Source organism: Lissotriton helveticus, chromosome 2_2 (assembly GCF_964261635.1).
Source record: "Lissotriton helveticus chromosome 2_2, aLisHel1.1, whole genome shotgun sequence".
Classification (NCBI taxonomy): domain Eukaryota; kingdom Metazoa; phylum Chordata; class Amphibia; order Caudata; family Salamandridae; genus Lissotriton; species Lissotriton helveticus.
Genome location: NC_136060.1, coordinates 352,206,666 through 352,228,413, shown reverse-complemented (window position 1 = coordinate 352,228,413; position 21,748 = coordinate 352,206,666). Strand labels below are relative to the sequence as shown.

The 21,748-nt window shown below is 42.1% G+C and overlaps 1 protein-coding gene across 1 annotated transcript in view; it reads left to right on the top strand.

Annotated features, from left to right (window-relative positions):
• The window catches only part of ACOX3 (acyl-CoA oxidase 3, pristanoyl), a 502,436-nt gene that overhangs the window by 475,134 nt on the left and 5,554 nt on the right, over positions 1-21,748 (top strand). Inside the window, exon 16 of the mRNA XM_078678532.1 lies at positions 9,737-9,804. Coding sequence (XP_078534658.1) covers positions 9,737-9,804 — 68 coding nt within the window. The remainder of the gene's footprint in view (positions 1-9,736; positions 9,805-21,748) is intronic.

Sequence of the window (21,748 nt, the reverse complement as noted above, 5' to 3'; positions counted from 1 at the left end):
AACGAAATTTCCTGCCTCTATTGTTATATCTACGTGCCTCAATTCACGCGGTCAATTGATGTCAGCAACTCATTTTCACTATCACATCAATGAAAAATATTGAAGACCCATACGAGGTTTACATACCCTGTCTGGGTGCTTGTTAAAAATTAGATTACTTTCTTTTGATACGAATATTATCTTCTTGGCATCCTGATGTGTGTCTAGTCAACCCTCAAAATAGCACTACGATGGTACAGTCCTGAGGAAGACACATCTTAGTGTCGAAACGCGTAGACAGGAAACCATCCAATAGTTTTTTATATAAATGTTGTGTGTATGAAATTATGCATATGCTATAATGCTGAAATATTTTATCATTTGTCTATAATCATGTATCGATTTTATCAAATATCATGTTTTGTATAAGGAATTAAAGTGTATTCCATGTGTAAAAACAGTAGTCTATCATTATTAATTGTTGTGTGGCATATGCCACCTTTCATGTGCTAGTAGGTATTGGAGATTTTACCAATGCTACATGAAATGTTTTAATCCTGTCTAAGGCAGTATTTTCTGAAGGGCCTACAGATACTCACTATTTAATATTTTTTTATTTATGTATTTATGGCCAAGTACTGAAAAATATGCGTTTTAAGGAAAGGTAATGAGTTAGTACTACTGTGATTCTTGATTGCCCTGATTTTGATTTTAGATAAAACTTATTTATTTGAATCAAATCCACTGGTGTGGTTTCAGTCTCTGCATGTACTTCTTGTCTCAGTGGATGCGTGTGCTGTATAGTCACTTTACACCTAAGCTTCGGGTGCCTACCCGCTCGAGCCAGGCTACCCCCGGGGATCTGGCGAACCCAGTTCCTACACAGTGTCTATGGATTTTATAGTGGAAATGCCTCTCAGTTTCGGTAACAACACCATACTCGTGGTTATAGACCATCTGACCAAAATGGGTAATTTTATAGCGTTGACCAAGTTGCCTACGTCAGGGGAATTGGCCACGGTGTTCTTGCAACATGTGGTATTCCCTCCATTCTCATTACAGATAGAGGAACACAGTTTCCTTCCAGGTTCTGGAAAGCTCTGTGTGAGATCATGAAGATTGATGCTCGTCTGTCAACAAGCTACCATCCTCAAACTGATGGCAAAACAGAGAGGCTCAATCAAACTTTAGAGCAGTATCTCCGTTGTTTTATCCTGCAGAAGGGTGAGGAGTGGAGAACGCGTTTGTGGACGGCTGAGTTCCCCTACAACAACGCTACCCATTTTTCTCTGGGGTGTTCGCCCTTCTTTTGTCTCAATGGGTATCATCCCAACTTACTGCCCTTTGAACAACCTGGGCTTTCTACCCATCCCACCATTCAAGAACACCATGCACACCTCACATCAGTCTTACAAAACGCCAAGGTACAGTTAGAGGCAGCCAGAAACCGTGACAAACTACACGCTGATAAAAAGAGAACCCCTGAACCGTCTTTCAAAATAGAGGATAAGGTGTGGTTGATCACCAAACATTTGAAATTCAAGGGGAATACACAGCTTCAACCTAAATTTGTAGGTCCTTATCCCATTGTGGCGGTGATCAACCCGGTGGCCATAAAGTTGAAACTCCCCTCTTCCTGGCACATTCACCCTGTGTTCCATGTATCCTTGCTGAAACCATATCTACAGGGAACTAGAGATATTGGGAGGCCTCGACCTGTGGAAGTAGAGGGGGATGTGGAGTATGAGGTCCAATCAATCGCGGGTGCGGGGTAGTGTACATTACCTGATTGAATGGAAAGGATATGGTCCTGAGGAACGCTCCTGGGAACCACGTTCCAATCTGCATTGTCCGGGGCTTCTGAGGCGATTTCACGCTTCGTTCCCTTCTAAGCCTGGTGGACCGCCGAGACGTCGGTCGTTGAGAGGGGGTTCTGTCACGTTTTCAGCCACATAGATACCTGACTACGTATCCCAGAATGCCTGCAGAATGGTCTGTCTTCTCTCTCTGACCTCTAAAACTGTCTCTACTTCCTATACATGCTCCTTACTGTGGTTGGTGGGTGCTTGTCACCTGTGTTTTGATGCAGTTCGAGCAAGCGGAGGAAGACGCATTGCTCTCTCTCTGACCCCTTGTTTGGATTTTGAGTATTTTGAAGAACTGACCGCGGGCTTTTGGGTTTAGCCACGGTTCGTTTCCGCACTTGTTGTAGCCTTGGAAGTTCACAGAAACGCTGGTGCGCTTTTGTGACCTCTGACCTGAACACAGCCTTGGCAGCGAGGAGTGAAACGCGCTGGAGCGTTATCCAGCTCAGAGTTGTTTGCTCCGTGGATACGCTGCAAGTATCTGTGTTATTTTCAAGCGTTTTTTGGGTTCAAAGAAAAGAAACGCTTTTGTTGCGCACTAGTGAAGGAACTAGCGAACACAGAAATTATTTATTCTTTTGTGCGTGGAGTTTCGCACGCCTTGGAGGAATACTTTACAGAGCCATTGAAAGGCTCGGATTACTTTCGTGGGTGGTCTTAACATTGTATGGAGGTGACATTAACCTTTCAGGATAACCAGCGAGTTGTACAGAAGGAACCTTGCTTCATGAACTCAGTGAGAAGTCGTCTGCAGCTAAGTAGCCTTCTATCTTGACTTTGTTTTTGGTTTTTGATAACTAAGGCTAGAGCTATCAAGACAATTGTTACAAGTACTCTTTTTCTTTTCTTTACTTTATTTTTACTTTTTGTGCCTTTATAGTCAGGATGTTTGCGGCTGCCATATAAAGTATGGAATGCAGATTTAGAGTGTGAATTTCTGCACCCTCCACACACGCTGTAGATGGTTTGTAGCTGCCAGACTGTTATATTTTATTTCTCCATTTGTTCCCCTTCCCCTTATGAGTTCCTATCTGTGGAGTGTATATACAGCTCACGGGGGGGGGGGGGGGTGAGTGGGGGCGCCACATATAGGGACGGGGAGAACTAGCATCATCATCGCTTCTGCTGTACCCGGCTTTTCAAGGTTAGTCAACCTAACTTTGTTTGTGACACTTTCTTAGGCAGTCTTTTAGAATATAAGTCATTCAGGGGTGTCAATATGAAACCATACCCCTTGACAAATCTTCTATAGTACCCAGTCAGGCCCAAGAAAGCTTGGACCTGAGTCTGGGTAGTGGGAGCAACCCAGTTCATTATGGTCTGGATTTTGCTCTGCAATGGTTGAACCTGGCCTCCACCTACAAGGTGGCCCAGGTACACAACCTGACTCTTTCCTATCAGGCATTTAGTAGCCTTGATAGTTAGGCCTGCCTTTTGCAGGGCCTCCAAAACATTTTTCAGGTGAATCAGGTGATCCTCCCAGGTGGAGCTAAAGACAGCAATATCATCAAGATAAGCTGCACAGTAGTCTTCCAAGAATGTTAGGACTTTATTCACCAACCTTTGAAATGAAGCAGGTGCATTTTTCAGACCAAAGGGCATTACCACAAATTGATAATGTCCACTAGGGGTTGAAAATGCTGTTTTGGCTCTGCAGCCTCAGCTAGTCTGATCTGCCAGTAGCCAGCTGTTAGATCAAATGTGCTCTTAAATTTGGCAGAGGCCACCTTATCTATGCGCTCATCTTCTCTGGGTATTGGATGGGCATCAGTCTTAGTGACTGCATTGAGACCTCTGTAGTCTACACAAAACCTCATCTCTCTCTTACCACCCTGGGTGTGAGGTTTGGGTACTAGGACTACTGGACAATCCAAGGACTATCTGAAGGTTCAATCACTCCCAATTCCAACATTTTATGGACTTCAGTCCTGATACAGTCCCTGACATGATCAGGTTGCCTGTAAAGCTTACTTTTAACAGGCAGACTGTCCCCAGTGTCCACTTCATGAGTGCACAAGGTAGTCTGACTTGGAGTCAGTGAAAACGTATGTCTGTACTGCTGTAGAACGTGCCTGCAGTCAGTCTGCTGCTGATCAGTGAGGCTGCCTGCCAAGGCTACTCCATCAACTGATCCATCGTCAGGGTTCTGAGACAGGGTCACTCTCTTCCTCCTGTCCTTCATCAGTAGCCATGAGCAAGCGCATGTCTGCCCTGTCAACATATGGTTTCAGTCCGTTGACATGAAGCACACTATGGGGGCTCCTGGGAGTTCCAAGATCTACCAAATAGGTAACCTCTCCCTTCTGTTCAACAATAGTGTGGGGTCCACTCCACTTGTCTTGGAGAGCTGCTGGGGCCCAGGCTCCAAAACCCACACTTTCTGTCCTGGCTGGTAAACAGTCAGTACAGCTTTTTGGTCATGCCAGGCTTTCTGTAATTCCTGGCTAGCTTCAAGGTTTTTAGTTGCCTTTTTCATGTACTCAGCCACCTGGGAGCGGAGACCAAGTACATGGTCCACAATATCCTGTTTAGGGGGTTTGAGAGGTAACTCCCATCCCTCCTTCACCAGACAAAGTGGTCCTCTGACAAAGTGCCCAAACAGAAGTTCAAATGGGCTTTAGCCAGCACCCTTCAGTGGAACCTCCCTATACGCAAACAAAAGGCAGGGTAGCAGGATATCCCATCTCTGCCCGAGTTTTTCTGGGAGACCCTAAATCATACCCTTTAAGATCATGTTAAATCGTTCAACTAGACAATTGCACTGTGGATGATAGGGTGTGGTAAACTTGTAGTCCACTACACATTCCTTCAACTTTGCAGTTAAGTAGCTAGACATAAAGTTTGCACTTCTGTCTGACACTACCTTCTTAGGGAAACCCACTCTTGAGAAAACTCAAAAGAGGGCTCTTGCCACAACAGGTGCTGTAGTGGTCCTAAGGGGAATAGCTTCTGGGTACCTGGTGGCATGATCCACTACCACCAGGATAAACCTGTGCCCAGATGCTGTCTGAGGATCCATTGGTCCAACAATATCAATCCCCACTCTTTCAAAGTGGACCCCCACCACAGGTAGTGGCATACGGGGGCCTTTGTAGTGCCACCTGCTTTACCACTGGCTTGGCAGGTTACACAGGAGCGACAAAACTCCTTTGTGTCTTCAGACATGTGGGGCCAGTGAAAGTGAGGAACAATCCTGTCCCAGGTCTTGTTCTGGCCACAATGTCCTGCTAGGGGAATATGATGGGCTAGTGTCAAAAGGAAGCCCCTGAATGCCAAAGATATGACTAACCTCCTGGAAGCACCAGGCTTGGGGTCTCTACTCTCTGAATACAGGAGCCCCTTATCCCAATATACTTTATGGATGCCACTAGTATTCCCAGCAGCCTCAGCAGCAGCTTGCTGTCTGAGGGGTTCAAGAGAAGGGCAGTCCAACTGCGCCTGACTCAGATCTGCCCTGGAAGGGCCCCCTGTCCCCAGAAACTCAACCTGATCAGGTTCAGGCTCTTCTGGGACAGTTGCTTCTTCAGGCTCGCAATCCGCTTCCTCAGAAGGCTGATCCTCACTCTGAGTCAAGGGGGAAGGCACTGCCTTAACCCTACTGCTCCTTTTCTTGGTAGGCAACTGGTCCATTATTTCAGAATCCAGTACCTGTCCAGTGTTAGACTTTTGACCTGTGACCTAGTCACTGCAAGAACATGTGCTGAGACTGCTAACATTTCTGCATGTGTCCTAAACTCCACTTCAGACCAGGCTGAAGTCTCGAGGTCATTGCCAAGCAAACATTCTATAGGGAGGTCTGCACTAATCACAACCTTCCTAAGGCCAGTTACCCCTCCCCAGGAGAAATTAATAACAGCCATGCTAAGGGTAGTACTGACATTGCTGGCATTGGTCTCTTGGTAAGTTTCACCAAGTATGACTTGTGCAGGGTCCACAAAGTGAGGTATCACCATTGTGACACTGGCACCTGTGTCCCTGTAGGCCTGAGCCTTTTTTCTCATTAATCAAAGGTGTTTGTCTGTACTTTGCCCAGGTTACTGGGACTCACATGCCTCCATCACAGATCAAAACAGCTTGAGTTGGTACTCAGACTAGGCCAGAGTCCATCTCAGTTCCCAGGGTTAACCCTACTACACCCTTCTGTTGGGAACCACCGCTTGTAGCTGTACTAGGGGGAACGGTTGCCTTAGGGGCAATGGTGGCTGGAGCAGTCTCCTTTTTGGTGCACTCACTAGTCCACTGAGTATGATTTTTACAAACTTTGCACCATGGTTTTCTTGGGCCTTCTTTCTTCTTAGATTGGGGACCCCACCATTAGAAGCTTTTTGGGGACCTTGTGAAGACTTCTGGCCTTTACCTTTCTCCCCACCTTTTGGTCTTGCTTCTTTTGGTCACCACCTTGGTTCTGTACCTTCTGCTTCACCCTGGTTCTGACCCATTTGTCTGCCTTCTGGTCAGATCAGAGTCAACCAAGTGCTGATGTAACAACTGGTTCTGACAGTTATTAAGAATCTGTTCTCTCATGATTAGATTATACAATCCTGTATAGTCACACACTTTACTGACCAGCAAACAGCCCTCCAGAGCCTTAGTAGTACAATCTACAAAGTCAGTCCAGTACTGAGTCTGTGTCTTCTGGTTATCTCTGAACTGCAACCTATACTGTTCAATGGTTAGGCCAAACCCATCTATCAGAGCACTCTTCACGACACTGCAATTGTCAGCATCCTCTTCTCTAACAGTGAGGAGCTTGTCTCTACCTTTGTCTGCAAAGGAGAGCTACAAGATTGCTTCCCACTGCCCTGGTGGTACCTGCTGTACTTTGCAGGCCTTTTCCAGTGCAGTTATCTATGTGTGGATATCATCCCCAGTCTGGTAGGGAGGGACAATCTTGCTTAGGTTTCCATGGTCATAAGACCTATCCCTACCACTAGGGGTATTGCTGCCAACATGGGGCTCTAACCCCATCCTTTTTCTCTCTCTCTCTTAAAAGCTAGGGTCTCTTTTTCTAAGGCTACTTCTTGTCTCCTTATCCTAAGCTTGGCTTCTCTCATCCTAGCTTCATGCTCCCTCTTCTCAGGAGAAGTTCTCCTCCTATGAGCAGAAGCATAGGACCCTAGAGATGTACCAGAATGGTCAGATTCCACTGAAGATGATCTTTCTAATCCAGGCACACCACCATGTCCAGGTGGGGGGATGGAGGGAGGCCCATTCTGGCCTTCTTCATCTCCAGGTAGATTTGGATTCCCCAGGTTGAGTCTACTGACATTAACCTGGTCTGCATCATCATCATCATCAGAGTTCTGGTGGGGCAACCCACTAGGATCCTCTTCTGCTGATGGTTGCACCTCATCCCCATTACCTAGTCTATCAGGATCTGATGTTTTTTCCAAGTCATCTAACACTAATATTTCTATCAGTTGTTGGGTGGTGGGACTTTGTCCTTGCTTTAATTTTCTTATGGCACACAGACCCCTTAACTCTTGAAAGGTGAATGTGTCATATTTAGATGTCTTCCCCAGGCTGACATCTGGCAGAGACCAACTAGGTCCTGCCTTTAAAGTCATGACTAGTGAGTTGTGGTGTGTGCACTTACCTACACTACTTGGTTTCCTACTAAACCTCTCTAGTAGTTGTAGTCAGGGTGTGCTAAGACCTTAACACCTACAACTGATAGCTCCGCCGCCAGAACTGGCAGAGAGGTAGTATTCCAAAGTGTTTGACACCAAACACAACATGTTTTGATAAAGCCAAACCAAAGTTAGCATTAACCGCGAGGATTATATTGCACTTAAGAGTATATGGCATGGCTATATTATAGAACAGCTATAAGGAGATTTTTCCAAAAGCTGCAGAGGGGCTCAGCTCATGCTAGGGCCCCCTCCCACATAAAACCAAGCACTCTGACTTCAGGATTGTCAACGCCTGCCATAGGAGTGACTTATAGGTTAATATGTGTCTATATGTAAAGGTAGATATAGGCATGCTATATCTAAGTAAGGGGTGCTAACACCACCATACCCAGGCTGCAAGTGCAGACCTGTGGTGCCATTTTGGAAGGCTTCCCAGGGGTGGCATAATACATGTTTTAGCCCCTGGTAGGCATCTGGGGTACCTATGCCCTGGGTACCTGAGGTACCATATACAGGGACTCACACGCCAAACCCAGTAACCAATCTGGTCTGTACCTAAAGTACATGGTATCAATTTAGAGAGAGAACAGCTAGGCTGTGGGCCTGATTAGCAGGGCCACAGCCAGACTAAATTCGAAAAACCAGTGAAACACAGCAAAAAGTGGGGGTAACTATAGGAAGCAGACCCTACTCTCCTACACTGATGTGCATAGAAAGGGAAGGGTAAGGCGTGGCAAGTGGGTGCACTTGTCAGGACAATATGACATTTTAACAAACTGCGCTCGGGCACTGCAGTGGCAGGCCTGAGTTCTCTCTTTTAAGGCTTCTTGTGTGGGTGGCACGATTAGTGCTGCAGGCCTACTAGTAGCATTTGCATTACCAGCTCTGACACACATAGTGTACTTTACGAGGGACTTTACTAGTAAGGCAAACATACTAATCATGGACAACCAATTACCATTACACTTTACACACAAAGCATCTAAGTTGGCAACACCATTTTAGAAAAAAATCTTGGGGGAAAGCAAAAGGTTTCGGGAACTTTAGCCAAAAAGGGCCAAGTCCAACAGTGAGCAGTTACCTTCTTCCTCTTATGCATCCAGTTAGTGGTCTCTAGGGATGCAAAAAAAAGGTAAGTCCTGAACATACTGCAAAGCTCTGCCATTGTTGATCATGGTTTCTTGCATCAGGGATACAATTATTTTCAGGATTTTAATTTTATCCATCAGTGATATGGATTCCACATTTGCTCCGCATCTGTTGTTTACTTAAGCAAATTTCTTTCAAGACTCATTTAACATTTTTTGGCTTGATACATTATTTTGCATCCATTAATTTCCTTCTATTACTATTGATGTTTATGAACACAGTCAGAATTGTAGCATGGGCTGTTTGAACTAGGAGGCCAGTAACATAACTCCTCCTTTTTGATATTTAAAATGTTTCCTAAATAAAAAAAAATTCTGTTTGTAAATTTATGATTTATGCTTAAAGATTTGAATAACGTACATACATGAATAAATCAGATCGAATTACACGATATTGCACTGTTATTGAGTTTTCTCGAGGAGATATTTCTTGTACCCATCTTCTTGCTGAGGCCTGCGTTTAAGTTTAGATGTTACTTACAGACCGAGGCATTTTAGGTGATCATTTCCACAGACTTGTCTGATTGTTGTGATTATTGTATTTACAATGTTCCCCTCTCAAATAGTAGATTGCCGTGATTTTATGTTTGTGAATTTGAAGGTTTTTTTAATAGGGAATTGTAAGGATGTATCGTAATGAATCAAAGTACTGAGTATTCATCAGTACATGATTTGTACAGTCATTTTAGATTTCCACTACAATCCGTAGATCAACTCCCGTTTTGTTTTTTCAACTTGTTATCTGGATAATAGAAGACTTTTGAAAATCTACTCTGGCCGCATTAGAGAATTCAGCCTTTGCATGCATTCTTTAACTGTCTCTTTCTGTAATGCTGGTTAAGACTGGAGTCTCTCCTAAGACCTGTTTTGATGATGCCTTACGTGCATCTTTGCTATTTCCTCCTCCTAGTCAATGCTGTTTGGAAAATTGTTCCCTCAAGATGAGAGTAAGAGTGAGTGCCTTCCTCTAAAAACGAGAGTAAGCCAGACCTAATAGCAGATAGCAAAATGTTGTCTTACGAACTGAAGAGTAAGGTCTCGGGGTATGTTTTCAAAGTATTTGCTGCTTTCAAGATTACCGCTTGGTAATAACCATTATTCACATTGACAGGTGGATATTGTCAAGGTGAGCAGGCTGGAAAAATCGTTCAGGGGAGCATTCTGGAACTGTGTGCAAAGGTGAGCGTGTAGAGGATTGGTTCTGCAATACCTCTTGAAATAAATGCAGTGAATGGGGTTTCAATATTTCTTTACAGCTCTGTTTTAAGTAAGAAGATAGTTGAACATATTAAGAACGCATTAAGGAGGTAATAACCTGCTCTAAGCATATAAAATATGTAACTGGAACAACGATCAATAGTGCCAGGTGATTTATTGATATTACCACTGCAAACCATTATGTAATACAACGTTGTGCTACATTTAATGAGGGTCTGTCTGTTGTTGTCTTAAGCTGACATCACTCCTTGCTGCTGATTTGACCAGTATTGAAATACAATTGTTTTATTGTTTGTATCATGCAGGGTATGCGCAAGCTCCAGCCCCATTATGAAGACCTATTTGATCACAGCAAAATTATAACACTTGTGCACATTCGATTTGGGCATATCATAACTTTAACTAGGATACGTTCATTGATAAGGACCAGGTTACCTTAGTCCTCGTGCATCAGTTCCTCCTTTTTCTTGGATTTAATGAGGATTTCGTATGCAATCACATGTAGTACAGAAGTGGGTAGTCTAAATGCAGGTCCTAACAAAATGAATCAAGTTACAAAGCAAGGACAGAAGCACACACATATATACAAGTCAAAAGTGAAAATTTCTGGGAGACAGACGGTCTTGTGATCGATGACGAAGAGTGGAGAGAAGCACTCTCCTCTCCCAAAGAAGTAGTAATATCAGAAAAATTGAGATTAATACAATTGAAAGTATTACACTGAGTCTATATCTCTGGCACCCGATTGGTATTGATGGGCAGGAGTGAGGACAGGCTCTGTAGGAGACAGTGTGGGGAGGTGGGGACGTTCCTTCACATACTGTGGGAGTGCCCTCTTATACAAGCTTACTGGAAGCGGGTGCACAACTGTATACGTGCTGTCTGGGGGGTTGAATTGCGGCCTGAAGTTAAGAGGTGCCTTTTGAACATCTGGAATCCCACAGATCTGTCCGCGAAAGGCAGACTATGGGTGACGCTGGAACTCGCAATTGCAAAACGGAATATTGCACGCCTACGGGGAGCGGTAACACCTCCAACGCTCAGTACATGGAAGAACGACATGGACTGGTGCATGCTACAAGAAAAGACAGTCCATGTGGCCCGGGATTGCCCCGGGAAGTGAGTGGCAGTTTGGTCAAAATGGAATGAGTACCGTGGCAATCTGTGTGAACCTTTAACACTTTAAGTGACTCATGCATTGCTAACATCTTGTATGCTATGATACCAGCTGTGATATATTTGTATAACAATATGTAAAGGCAACACTGTAACAACTGCAATCCTTGTATGTACCGATCACCAAGTTTAATTTTGCAAATAAAAAGATTTATGAAAAAAAAAGGGAACATTTCTCATGCAGGAATGTATCCCTCCAAAGGGTCAAACATCAGGGTTACATCAGCATTACAGCAAAATTACTACACATCATAAAACATATGAGTTTTTCAGAAAATTCATCTTTTATTTCTTTTCTTGCAGTTTAAAAACAGTTACAAGGACACAGCCAACACGCTTCGTCCCTAAACATAGGCACTTCTACAGAGCACAAAGTTCTGAAACCTGCTGTAGAGCCCAAGTGGTGATAGGAGTGTCTAAATACATCCCCAAGTTATTCCAAAACATATTCCAGTCATTGAATATTGTCAGACCTATGTATAATTCCAAAGAGTAAATTCCTTTTTGCAAATCAGAAGTTCTGGCATGATTTTAATGCATAGACTCCTGTTCTCCACAATGTACACCAACAGTCACAAAATGGTTCAGTTCCGTGTCTGTTTGTGTATGTTGTGTAGAACGTCAGTTTGATTGAAATCTGACGCTTTCCCTCCTTACAATGCTGGCGATAACACGAGTTGGAGCACTCTCCTGTACTTGATATGACCTATTTACAAGTGACATTGACATAGAGAATATGCTTGGTGAACTGATTTACTAGAATACAGATGCTGGACACTAACATATTTATGAATTATTTGTCTATACACTACAGTGGATTCTGCTTTAGCCCTGAGGAAGTCATTAGTTGACTACCTATATGACGAAACATGTGTTGGCTACAGAACTGAAATTATTACTGGATGCATTCGAAGGTGAAAATTCATCTTTTATTTATTTTCTTGCACTTTAAAAAAAGGGACAAGGACACAGCCTACACGCTTCGTCCCTAAACATAGAGACTTCTACAGAGCACAAAGTTCTGAAACCTGCTGTAGAGCCCAAGTGGTGACAAGGAGTGTCTAAATACATCCCCAAGTTCTTCCAAAACATATTCCAGTCGTTGAATATTATCAGACGTATGTATAATTCCAGAGAGTAAATTTCTTTTTGCAAATCAGAAGTCCTGGCATGATTTTAATGCATAGACTCCTGTGCTCCACAATGTACACCAACAGTCACAAAATGGTTCAGTTTCGTGACTGTTTGTGTATGTTGTGTAGAACGTCAGTTTGATTGAAATCTGATGCTTTCCCTACTTACAACGCTGGCGATGACACGAGTTGGAGCACTCTCCTGTACTTGAAATCACCTATTTACAAGTGACATTGACATAGAGATTTACTAGAATACAGATGCTGGACACTAACATATTTTTGAATTATTTGTCTATACACTACAGTGGATTCTGCTTTAGCCCTGAAGAAGTCATTAGTTGACTACCTATATGACAAAACATGTGTTGGCTACAGAACTGAAACTATTACTGGATGCATTCGAAGAAGAAAAGAAAATTAAAAGGACAACTTTGGAACAATTCGAACTCTAATGTTTATTGTTACGGAGCTCAGGAGTATTTTTAATTTTTATGGGGAGCCTAGCTTCCTTGTGTTGGAGTGTGGTGGTCATTTCATCTCCTTCGAGCACTGTCTAAAAGGAAGCTTTTTGGGGCTTATGATATTAGGAACACACATGCTTGTGCAGACATATAGCCTAGCCAATGTTTTGTAATTGTAGTCCTCTAATTGTCTGGCTACACATTCCCCTGGACTTTTTAGTAGGAAATGGAGCCTGTGTCAGCTTGTAGTTGATTGATCTCTGTATGTTTGTCAGTCTTAAGGAGGGTGTGAGCATGCCATGTGTTGAGGGAATCCTGTAGGCCGCTCGTTATGGACTGAGTTGTTCATTTGTAACCAGAGAGAGAAGAGTGTGGTACAGTGATTTAGATTGGGGTAAGATGGTATCTGAAACAAAGTATGTCAGCTTCATGCTTGCAATGTCCAATTTCAACATATCCAGAGATGTGGGGAAGGCAGTTGACATATCTGCTGGACATTTCTTCCTAAACGTGTGTTGTTTGTGTCAGATTTGTATAGAAGATTGGCTATATGTAATCCAATTTTCATGTGAAATGACGAGCTTAATTGTCATATTTAGAATGTGTGATGTGAGGTAAAGTGCCCTCTGTGACTCTGTGCTGCTTGATCTAAAGGCATATATTTTAATACTAAATTATTACTGTTTTGTTGGGCCACTTATCAATGAAGAGTCAGGCACAATCCCATATGTCTATTAAATAAGGAAATAAGAAAACACACTTTTGTGAATTGTTGACAAACAACAATTATTTATACATAAGAGAAATTTTAATTGTTAAAATATAATTCAGGTCTGTGTTTTTAAGGAGTCAGATATTACTAAGACAAGCATCTCACAGGTTAATGTAGCCCAGACCACCTATAGCCATGAGTATCTATTCCAGCATACTTGGTTAGTGCCTCAGAAGTTACATGGTGCTTGTTTGTGTTGCAATTATTTGATACCCCTGTATGTTCATGTCAGTGGGTTTCTGATTTCAGGGACACCACCCAATGTAGAAGGAGGAGAACAACACTTTTTGGCATAGACAGATGTACTGTGGTCAGCACAGTATTGACTTCCAGGAATAGGAACATTTAAAAAATGTGGAACATTTAAAAAAATTGCAACATTTTGGAAAATGTTCCACTGTGGAATACAATTCGCATCTATATTAAATCAGAGTGATATTTTCATTTTATGTAGTAAAAGAGGCTCTATGTATGTATGTATTTCTATAGCTTGAACATAGCCAAAAGGCAGCAGAACACTGTATAGAGTCAGTGACAAGCATTAAGTCAATGAGTGATAAGAGAGGTAACTGGTTTGTGAATTGTTAATGCATTGTGATACAGTATTCTCTAAAGAGGTATGTATTCAACTCTTTCCTAAACTTGAGCAGCATTGGGGATATGGGTACATTGTTCTAAGAACCAGCAGAAACGGTGAGCTTGTCCGCAAGATAAGCTGAGGTGCTAGTTGTGATGGCTTTGTAAATGATGCCGCTGGCTTTGGAGATGGCATTGGCCAGTAAGGGGTGCCAGTGGAGTTCCATCAGGATGGGAGTGATGTGATCAGACTTCTTTAGGTCATGGATGCGACATGTAGGAGGCGCTTAAGAGGGTCCAGCATTGAGGCTGTGAGTCCAATGAGCCAGTCATTACTACCATCTAAAGGTGAGAGAACTATGCTTGAACATCAGTTTTGAAGTCGTTGTCTGAGGTGGAGGAAACTTTCAGGTAGAGTTTTTTTATCACTGGCATATGGATGAATCTTGATGCTTTTATCTGCGAGTAGAGCACCAAGCAGCTCTGTGTAGGAGTTAAAGATAACAGAGAACAGTATGGAACCCTGCGGGGGCTCCGCAGGTGATCGGGATCTTGGGACATCGAGGCACACGTGTGTACAAACTGGTGTTGGTTGGAAAGGTAGGAGGAAAACTTTCTCCTAGACGGCCTTATGAAGGCTGGCTGCTACTAAAAGTCACTAAAGAGTCACTCTGCTGAAAATATTAGGCAGAGTGAATATGGAAACCTTGTTTTGAGATGCCAAGGAGTTGTCGACTATCATTGATTGGACTAATTTGCTTAAAATTCCTTCATGAACACACTCAACAATAGGACTGCCTCGTGCAGTTCATGCAGGGCCAGCTTTAGCGCTGGTGGTGCCCGTGCGACAGTGATTTTTTGCACCCCCACACCACATGACCGCTTCCTCTGATTCCCTCACTTTCACGGGGCAAAAGTGTCCCTCGTCTCTCCAATCACAAATTATTGCTAAACTCAGCTCCCCCACCTAAGGGCAGTGCCCCCTCCACAGGCCAGCGCCCAGTGCGGCCGCACCAGTCGCACTGCCCTAAAGCCGGCCCTGAGTTCATGAAAACATCCATTTACAATGGTGTCTAAGATTCCCTGCCTCTGTATATCGGCGAGTATGTGTCTACAGATTTGGACTTCGGTCTCTGGAACCAGCATGTTCCTCCAGTGTTCATGCTAGATTCTTGCTGAACACCAAGGACATTGATGCCCCGGTCCAGAGAAGCATACATGCCATGGACTACTTCTGTTCTGACGATGGAGACTTAGGACCTGCCTGGAGACAAAGCAGCATTTTGTTGTACAGAACAAGGGGGACCCAAAGTAGCAATAGGCCTGGGACCTTGGGAGTATACAGTGTTTCAAAAGACAATGGTCCCAAACAGCAATTCAAATGTCAAGGCTAATAATCAATATAGACCAAAATTGGAATCTATATTAGATGTCCAGCCGGACAATTTTAATAATTAATACAATCGAATGTGGCAAAAATAACAAACAATTTCCAAGTGGGACACAAGCCTGTGTCCAAATACCACATATATACAGACATAGAAAAACAAACAATTACAAGGCAAGAAACAAGTCTGTAAGTTAGTTACAGTTAAAACAGACAATTAATACTTAAATACACTTTGTGTGATTTTGCAATAAAATGATGTTCAAATCATCAAGTGTAAGCTGTCGACGACGTTTCGATCCCTTTTTTATACGGGATCATCATCAGGACACATAAATACATGCCTTAACTATATATATAAAGAAGTTGCCAAACATAATACATAACATCAAGGGTACATCCATACAGGAAGACAGTAGAATGTAACCAGAGGAAATAAAAAGAAAAGAAAAAATACCAGAATAATACATTTAGAATTACATATTCAATTACATAACAAAAAAGTTCCTGTGAACTCAAAACTATACATCTCAGAATTTGTGACTTGAGCAAGAACCCGTATATAACGTGCCATGTGATGGAGATTCATGCAACGTATGTGATTGAGTTTTGGCGGGTAAGTTACGGATAAGTACGAAAAATAACTACTGCGCCGAGTCATTCAAAGTCACTGTGAACACATGATTTAGTGCTATAGTGACGTTCAATCAGTTTTAAACCCACACCATAGAGCATTATGAAGCGGTAAAGGCACGCCATACCTCTTTTAGAATCTATCTCCTCTAGCAGTACTGGACAGGATTGCCAATACATGCATTAAGGTGGAGAGATCTAAACAAACGTAAGGGTAGGACTTTAGGGCCGTGCAGATACAGTATAAACACCAACACACGGCAGATAGAGAGTCCAGAGTTGTGCTTACCAGTAGGAGGCTCGGAAGGCTCCGAAGGCTCCCAGGGTCGATGGTAAGACAGGAATATCAAGTGTGGATACAGATAGTCCTGTGATGCATTTCTACAGAACAAATCAAGGGGATGCTTAGAATATGCAACAAAATGGGGAGAACGACTATAGCGAAGTGCATGGAAGCTTTCTTACCGCTAGGATGACAAAAAACAGGGGAGGAGGGACGTTCTTTCTGTGCGTCGATATGAAGATTAGAGCATCCGCCGAGTCGATGCTCAGCCAATTTTAGGGTAAAATCCTGCAAAACAAACCGATAAATTACTCGATTATTTGCAGATGAGCGTCCTACCGATAAAAGGACGGCAAGAATTCAAGTGCACTAACGGCTAAAGTAAAGGGCATTACGGCTGTCTTACCTCTCAAATGAGATGAAAACCTCCGTAACAGGGGGTCTAGCACATCCAAAAACAGATAGGGAATGCGGTCGAGATAATACTCGGTACAGTCAGGGCGGAAAAAATCCTCCGTGAAAAATAACCTGAATAGTGAAGCAAAATCACATGATCATAGTCATGTGATGCGCAGGGATTGAAAGAATTCAGTGGTCTCTCTGGAGGCCATCTTGGAGGGGACAATTGTCAAAATATATTTAAAGATTGCATCAAGTGACAGCCATATCGGGCTCAAAAATTCACAAAATTGAATGTATACTAGCCAAAGACAATAGTATATTATCTGCATAGAAAACCTCACAGCAATATATATGCACCTCAATTTTGACTAGATAAGCGGGTCTATTTATACAATAAAAATCAGTGATTAATGCATACAAATGCAGCAGCCATTTTGTAAAGGTGAAAAACAAAAAACCCTCCGAAATTCTCCATTGGGAATACAGAACTACAATCAACAGAGACCCTTTCACTGGAAAAGCAATTTAAACAGTTATCCGGAAAATAATTCTTTTGGTGAACCAGCTTGTTGTTTAAAGAAGGAATGGATACCCTAGCCAATATGTAATCTGTCAATCACAAGACAACACGTTCACATATCCACTTAACAATACAGTTCTATAATCACAACGAACAGTTTCATGAATAAACCTTATTCGAAGTTAATATCAAAAGAATAATTTTTAGTCAGAGATCAAAAAATTAAAGAATTAGTGAAAGACTAGTGCTTACAAATTGACCTTATTTGCACATTTCAGAAACTCATAGTGGCAGTATGACAATGATCTTACCATTTCAAATTAAGACACATAGGTGCTCGTCTGGCAATACAATTATGCAAAAATAACACAAACGTACTGACAGACGAGCTAGGAAATTGTCCCCAGATCGCAAAGTTGCAGGACAGGCTGGAACAGACATTTTTGTCAGAGGCTGGATTTCAAAATTCAGTAAACATCAAAGCAATGAGGTCCAGTCCTCCAAACGATTAAGACCAGTGTGGATACTTTTGGTCCTCAGAATCCATTTTACGTTTGTGTAATTTTTGCATAATTGTATTGCCAGACGAGCACCTATGTGTCTTAATTTGAAATGGTAAAATCATTGTCATACTGCCACTATGAATTTCTGAAATGTGCAAATAAGGTCAATTTGTAAGCACTAGTCTTTCACTAATTCTTTAATTTTTTACTTTTTTGATCTCTGACTAAAAATTATTCTTTTGATATTAACTTCGAATAAGGTTTATTCATGAAACTGTTCATTGTGATTATAGAACTGTATTGTTAAGTGGATATGTGAACGTGTTGTCTTGTGATTGACAGATTACATATTGGCTAGGGTATCCATTCCTTCTTTAAACAACAAGCTGGTTCACCAAAAGAATTATTTTCCGGAAAACTGTTTAAATTGCTTTTCCAGTGAAAGGGTCTCTGTTGATTGTAGTTCTGTATTCCCAATGGACAATTTCGGAGGGTTTTTTGTTTTTCACCTTTACAAAATGGCTGCTGCATTTGTATGCATTAATCACTGATTTTTATTGTATAAATAGACCCGCTTATCTAGTCAAAATTGAGGTACATAATTATTGCTGTGAGGTTTTCTATGCAGATAATATACTATTGTCTTTGGCTAGTATAAATTCAATTTTGTGAATTTTCGAGCCCGATATGGCTGTCACTTGATGCAATCTTTAATTATATTTTGACAATTGTCCCCTCCAAGATGGCCTCCAGAGAGACCACTGAATTCTTTCAATCCCTGCGCATCACATGACTATGATCATGTGATTTTGCTTCACTATTCAGGTTATTTTTCACGGAGGATTTTTTCCACCCTGACTGTACCGAGTATTATCTCTACCGCATTCCCTATCTGTTTTTGGATGTGCTAGACCCCCTATTACTGAGGTTTTCATCTCATTTGAGAGGTAAGACAGCCGTAATGCCCTTTACTTTAGCCGTTAGTGCAATTGAATTCTTGCCGTCCTTTTATCGGTAGGACGCTCATCTGCAAATAACCGAGTAATTTATCGGTTTGTTTTGCAGGATTTTACCCTGAAATTGACTGAGCATTGATTCGGCGGATGCTCTAATCTTCATATCGACGCGCAGAAAGAACGTCCCTCCTCCCCTGTTTTTTGTCATCCTAGCGGTAAGAAAGCTTCCATGCACTTCGCTATAGTCGTTCTCCCCATTTTGTTGCATATTCTAAGCATCCCCTTGATTTGTTCTGTAAAAATGCATCACAGGACTATCTGTATCCACACTTGATATTCCTGTCTTACCATCGACCCTGGGAGCCTTCGGAGCCTTCCGAGCCTCCTACTGGTAAGCACAACTCTGGACTCTCTATCTGCCGTGTGTTGGTGTTTATACTCTATCTGCACGGCCCTAAAGTCCTACCCTTACGTTTGTTTAGATCTCTCCACCTTAATGCATGTATTGGCAATCCTGTCCAGTACTGCTAGAAGAGATAGATTCTAAAAGAGGTATGGCGTGCCTTTACCGCTTCATAATGCTCTATGGTGTGGGTTTAAAACTGATTGAACGTCACTATAGCACTAAATCATGTGTTCACAGTGACTTTGAATGACTCGGCGCAGTAGTTATTTTTCGTATTTATCCGTCACTTACCCGCCAAAACTCAATCACATACGTTGCATGAATCTCCATCACATGGCACATTATATACGGGTTCTTGCTCAAGTCACAAATTCTGAGATGTATTGTTTTGAGTTCACAGGAACTTTTTTGTTATGTAATTGAATATGTAATTCTAAATGTATTAATCTGGTATTTTTTCTTTTCTTTTTATTTCCTCTGGTTACATTCTACTGTCTTCCTTTATGGATGTACCCTTGATGTTATGTATTATGTTTGGCAACTTCTTTATATATATAGTTAAGGCATGTATTTATGTGTCCTGATGATGATCCCGTATTAAAAAGGGATCGAAATGTCGTCGACAGATAACACTTGATGATTTGAACATCATTTTATTGCAAAATCACACAAAGTGTATTTAAGTATTAATTGTCTGTTTTAACTGTAACTAACTTACAGACTTGTTTCTTGCCTTGTAATTGTTTGTTTTTCTATGTCTGTATATATGTGGTATTTGGACACAGGCTTGTGTCCCCCTTGGAAATTCTTTGTTATTTTTGCCACATTCGATTGTATTAATTATTAAAATTGTCTGGCTGGACATCTAATATAGATTCCAATTTTGGTCTATATTGATTATTAGCCTTGATATGTGAATTTTTTTTTTGGACCGTTGTCTTTTGAAACACTGGAGACAAAGCAGCAGCATCTCGAAAGAGAATCAGTAGTACAATGACAACTGAACATTTCTTCAGCTTGCCCTTGTGAAACCTCTTCACTGTTTTTTAGAAATGACAAAGGCCCTAACGATGGTGATTGAAGACCTGCCTGCAGACAAAGAAAGCAGAATGCATTTGAAAGAGAATAAGTAGATGAGCTGCAATTGGTAATTTCTTCAGCCAGCTCACCTGGTGTTAACCTCTGCCCTGTGTTTGAGAGATGACGAGCGCCCTAGGAGTGGGAGCTGCTGCAGAGCGATTCCAGGATCTAAACATTGTTTTTGTAGAAATCAGCTAGAGTGGTGAGTCTGCCTTCAACGTTAACCCTTGGATTGTTGCCCACGGAGCATTTCCTAAAAGTGTAGAGTCTCCTAGGCAAGGGTTTCTGAAACGTTTTGGAAAACATCACGACCTCTTTGTTTATTTTTTACTGGCTTCTCTGACTGCAATGTTTGAGATTACTGTGGGACTGTGAAAAGGGACTGTCCTGTCTTGTTAAGCCCTGCCTGGCTAAAACGTACAGCTTTAGCTCGCAGACGATTGTCTCAAAAATATACATTTCGACCAGGAATCTCCGATTGGCGGTAAAGGATGCTTAGGTCCTAGTACACCGCACTCCGTAGAATAACACTGAATCTGACTTTCACATGGTTTCCAATTGCTTTTTTTTTTACTGTAACGCATGTTCATTCTATAAGATTTTCTTCGTTAATATCCGAATCAAAAACTCAATTAATTTTCAATTTTTTGTCTGAGGTTGTTTGGCAATTTCACATAATGTATTTTCTGAGCATAATGTTACTTTAGTATTGTTGCACAAATATTACTGGCATTTTTCTCTGAGACATTCTGGGCTACGTGTGCCTGGCTACGATGGGTGAACGAGCCTCTTAGTCCTCACAGAAAGAAGTTTACCTAAGAAGTCAGATTGTTTTTTTTGTTTTTTTGTGTGTTTTCTCCAGGGCGTCAATCACAAAAGGGGAGCTTCGATGCTGTATGGGCAGCAGTCGTGCTTTCCTACAGTGGGGTCGTTCTTCTCATCAGTTACAAAGAGTGTTTATTCCCTGCTCTCGTGCTCACACGCACTGAGCATGTGAGCAGAGGATGGTGTAGCAGAAGTAGTAGAGTGCTGGGGCAGCGTCTGCCTGCTTGACTGTGTGACCACTTCAAGGTGCTTTGTGTCAGTCGACAGCAGTGCATGTTACATACCTGTGAGTTTTGACGGGGAGTCCACAGCAACTCTGACAGTCTGTACATTTGCACCACCTGACCTCAGTACTGGCTCCTCAGGTGGCGTTTTTGTGATTGGTCTTCCTCTGAGTAGATTCAAGAATGTGCCAGGGATCCTCAACGTCGCATTCCTAAAGAAAAACACACACATGTGGGATCCGCATTTTCATTGGTCAGTGCCCTCATGCAAACCAAGGAACATCCTTATATGAAATGGGGTGTGGATATTGTATAGCAAAGTTGTCTCATGACCCTTTAATAATGTGAATCAGCACTTCTTGAATGCAAAAAAGCCATAATTGAATAGGGAAGAGAATCGATGATTTGTCTCTGGTAACATTCCCAATGTCTAAGCAGCAACAATGGTGCAACATTGATTTGCCCAATGTTTTTTCATGAACGCAGAGTTTAAGTAATAGGGCCATAGCGCTCTAAACTTTCACTGTTTCATTGATAGAGTGATATGAGTGCAAATACCTTTATT